Source organism: Mesitornis unicolor, unplaced genomic scaffold (assembly GCF_000695765.1).
Source record: "Mesitornis unicolor isolate BGI_N332 unplaced genomic scaffold, ASM69576v1 scaffold23380, whole genome shotgun sequence".
NCBI classification, from domain to species: Eukaryota; Metazoa; Chordata; class Aves; order Mesitornithiformes; family Mesitornithidae; genus Mesitornis; species Mesitornis unicolor.
In genome coordinates, this window is record NW_010156549.1 from 16990 (window position 1) to 20752 (window position 3763).

The window sequence follows — 3763 nt, forward strand, 5'->3', positions numbered from 1 at the left end:
GCCAAATGCCGAGGCAGCACAGCACGGGGACATCAAACTGCCAGCGCAGCACCGCATCCAGGCCACCAGCTCGGTGCTCAGCCCACCAGACCTGGGCTAGTCCTGTGCAAACCTGACCGATGGCTGTGCTCCTCTCGTGCTTCTCAGCAGATGGTGCAGTAACGAGTCAAGGATGCACACCACCAATCTCAACTTGTGCTCCAGAAAGTACAGAAGTGCCTACATGACTTCTACCCCAGGGCAGGAAAAAGGAGAGCTGTGTCCTTTGAACTGGTAAGTTCAACCAGACCTAAGCTGACTCCAGGTGTGTCCGTGGTAAATTCCTCCCACAGTTTGGATAAACTACTCTGGGACAACTGACAGTCAGCAGTAACTTGCTTTACTCAATATAGATGAGTTTTCTTATGTGTGGTTTGCTTAAATTTAGCTTTCCTTAGTGCTTACCTTCTTCCCAGGAAATTCCCCATTTAAGACAGTTCTGTGTCCTTCAATTTAAAAACTCTGGAGTTTCTCCTAAGGTTACGTATTTTCATAGCAGACGTTGATTTCTGTGCCAGTATTTCCAAGAATCCCTTTTCTACAGCTACCTCCGCTGTTTCCAAGCTACGTAACTCTTTTCGTTACCACTGAGGCCCCAGTCTCGTAAGTGTATCGCACCTCCAGCCTCCCAGCTCTTGCTCTGTGTTTCCACCGCCTGGCATTACCATTCCTACATCCTTAACTCTCGTCCTGTCACGCAGACCAACACGTACCTGATTGAACGGGGGACGAGGCCCATCACCCAACAGAGGCGTTTTCTGCTGCTGGAAAGGCAGAGGGCCCTGGGAAGGGTGCGGCCCCCTTGAAGGGTTCGGTTGTCCCTGAGGTCCTTGCATGTTTCCTTGGGGCCCTACCAAAGAGCCTTGCGGAGGTCCCTGCTGGCCTTGTGGACCCGGCGGCCCACGCAATTCTTGTGGTGGTCCTAACATTGTACCTTGAGGCGGGGGTCCCTGGAGGCCCCTCATCTCCTGGGGACCGTGTCCTAGTAAACCACTTTGCATATGAGGACCTCTCATTTCTTGCGGATGACCCATCATCATCCCTTGCGGAGCAGGTCCCTGGTTATCTCTGGGTCCTGGTGGACCCTGCATCCCTCTTGGATTAAGTCCCATCAAAGGCCCTTGAGATATAGGGCCCTGCATCCCTTGAGATCCTGGAGCTCCTTGCATGCCATGAGGAAGAGGTCCTTGCATTCCTCGCGGACCAGGTGGCCCCTGCATTCCTTGACCACCAGGAGGACCTTGAGGGCCCAGGTGACCTTGGGAGCCAGGTGGACCCTGCGGTCCTAAATGAGTCTGAGACCCAGGCAGACCCTGTGGTCCTAAGTGGCCTTGCGGGCCACCACTACCCTGTGGACCCGGAGGCCCCATTGGCCCGTGAGGACCAGGATGTCTCTGCATTCCTTGATGTCCATGTAAATCCTGAGGCCGTGGCATTCCTTGCGGGGGTCCCTGGGGGCCTGGAGGTCCTTGTGGTCCCATGAACCCTTGTGGACCCGCAGCTCCTTGGTGTAACGGAGGACCTTGAGGTCCCGAAGGTCTGAACTGTCCTTGTGGACCGGGAGGTCCCATCTGAGGCATATTCATTGGCATCTGCTGAGGTGGAAGGGGCTGCTGAAATCCTTGAGGCATCTGTGACATCGGGCCTTGCCCTGGAAAAGGTTGGGGTCCATGAAGGGAGCCTCCCGGGGGTGGTGGCTGCACTTGCTCAGCTTGCTTTTGTGCGAGTCTCTCGATCTTCAATTGCTGTCCAAAAAAAAGAGACCCAGAAAACCAACTAAGCATGGAAGTATACGTAACAACTGAAAATCAGAAGCAACTAATTAATTCCTCAGAAGTTTAAAAATCTTTAGTGCTTTTCTCTTAAGTAACAGAGATCTAACTAAAGAGATCCATGGATCAGTGTTAGTTAACTGAAAGCTGGGGACCTCGCTGGAGGCATCCCATGGATCGGATGGGATTTTTTTAAATGCGAAAGCAGCAGTGCAAAAGCAAGCTACACATTTTAGTGCTGATGTTCAAATGTCTCAGAGCACTAAAACACACTTGCTAATAACTGTCTTCACATCTGTACCTCCAAGAGTTGGGGGTTCGTGTACTGAAGTGCTGCCATTTCCTGCTCAATCTCCGCCTGCGTCTTCTTTTTCTCCTCCAGCTTAATATCTTCCTTTCTGTCATTCAGTGGCTCAGGTGGGGGAGGCAAAGGAACTTTGTTCTGCATCCATGCCTGTGAAGAACAGAAAACACAAGATGAGTTTGGAGGAACAGCACATACACAATACATTGCTGCACCGGAAAAGACACGCTGGGTCACTGTGCAGCATGGGTATTCAGAAGCTAAAACCGATGCTGAATAAAACTTCAGGATCTTATAACATCTTATTTTCCAGGTACAGGTACAAGATACAAGGGATTTAACCAAATATTTTATGCATAAACAGTAATTAAACTAATAACTGTGGCAAATTATTTTGCACTGGGTGCTGATATAAAAAAGCTGATACTGGAAGTCCAAATCAACAGCCACATGCGTTCTGGAAGTTGGCCAAATAACGAGTTGTTCTCCTGTTCATTGTGTGTCAAGCTCTCACCTGCTGAAATTGTGCTGGGATTGGTTTTGCATAGGGCACTTTTTTCTGTGGCACCTTCTTTTGGTCCTTTTGCATCACCTCCTCCATTCCCCAGTCCAGCCCTGGGATCGTCATTTCAATGTCATTGGACTCGTCTTTCCCTTCAGCACCAGAGAGACACAAACAGTCAGAGCAGTGCAGGTTTACAGAGAAATCCCGTTCCTCTCCTTACAGCTTATTTAGCAAAAAAGAGTTGTCAACTCTTCCTTCTTTACATGGGCAATACCCATGAGACAAAACTTTAGAGAACAGTGTCTGTGCTACCAAAATACAGGCAAGGAATGGAAGTCCCACGGTATCTGGATGGCTCAGGAAAATGCTTCCTCATAGCCACCACTTACCCATCTGCTCCTGCTCCATGGCTATCTTCAACTGCTCAGGAATTCCCATCCCAGGAATAACTGCGAGGCTGTTGGGCTCCAGATCATCTAGAGGAAACCAATGCATATTTACATGTGGAAAACTTTTCTTTACATTACATTAGATTCTCACATGCTTTTACCATGGGTATCATTACGTATTTTTCACAACTAGTGGGTCACTTTTTAATCCCACACGTGAATTACAGGATATTAAAAGAACTGCAAATTCAGATTCAAAAAGACACCCCAAAAGGTCAGCAATTACGTCCCTTCAGGAAAGTTGCATTTGGGGTAGAAGCTCAGAAAAGGAAATAATCCATACTCATTTCTGTCATAACAAATCTCTACATTTTAAAACTTAAATTAGATTAAAGTGCTGCATTTCAATTTACATTCCCAAACATAAAAGAGGAAATAATCAAATATCCAAAAAACCAGATGCAACACCAAAGTTAGAATCTTGCTGAGGCGTGCCATAGAGCTGGGCAACTCTGACAGCCTCAAACTGCCAAGATAAATCCTGAAGAGGGGGGTAAAGTTGTAAAATTTTAGTCAAATTCAAGAATTTGAAAGATTTTCCTGCTGCAGTTCAGGGCTGTGGGAAGTCTTGAAGTCAATGGGGCTTTCAGGAAGAAAAGTAAACTGAAGATATTGCCAGAGAGAGCCAGGCCTCCTTCCTGTGATCGACAGAGCAGGGCTTACCTCCTGGAGCTGCAGAAACAAGAAAACTCAG

General features: G+C 48.0%; 1 protein-coding gene across 1 annotated transcript in view; it reads right to left on the reverse strand.

Annotated features, from left to right (window-relative positions):
- Positions 1–3096, reverse strand: part of LOC104547791 (pre-mRNA 3' end processing protein WDR33-like) — a gene marked incomplete at its 5' end in the record, with an annotated part of 16360 nt that extends 13264 nt beyond the window's left edge. The window contains 4 exons of the mRNA XM_010193619.1: positions 753–1784; positions 2113–2265; positions 2630–2769; positions 3010–3096. Of these exons, the coding sequence (XP_010191921.1) occupies positions 753–1784; positions 2113–2265; positions 2630–2769; positions 3010–3096 (1412 nt within the window). The remainder of the gene's footprint in view (positions 1–752; positions 1785–2112; positions 2266–2629; positions 2770–3009) is intronic.
- Positions 3097–3763: the final 667 nt, after the last annotated feature.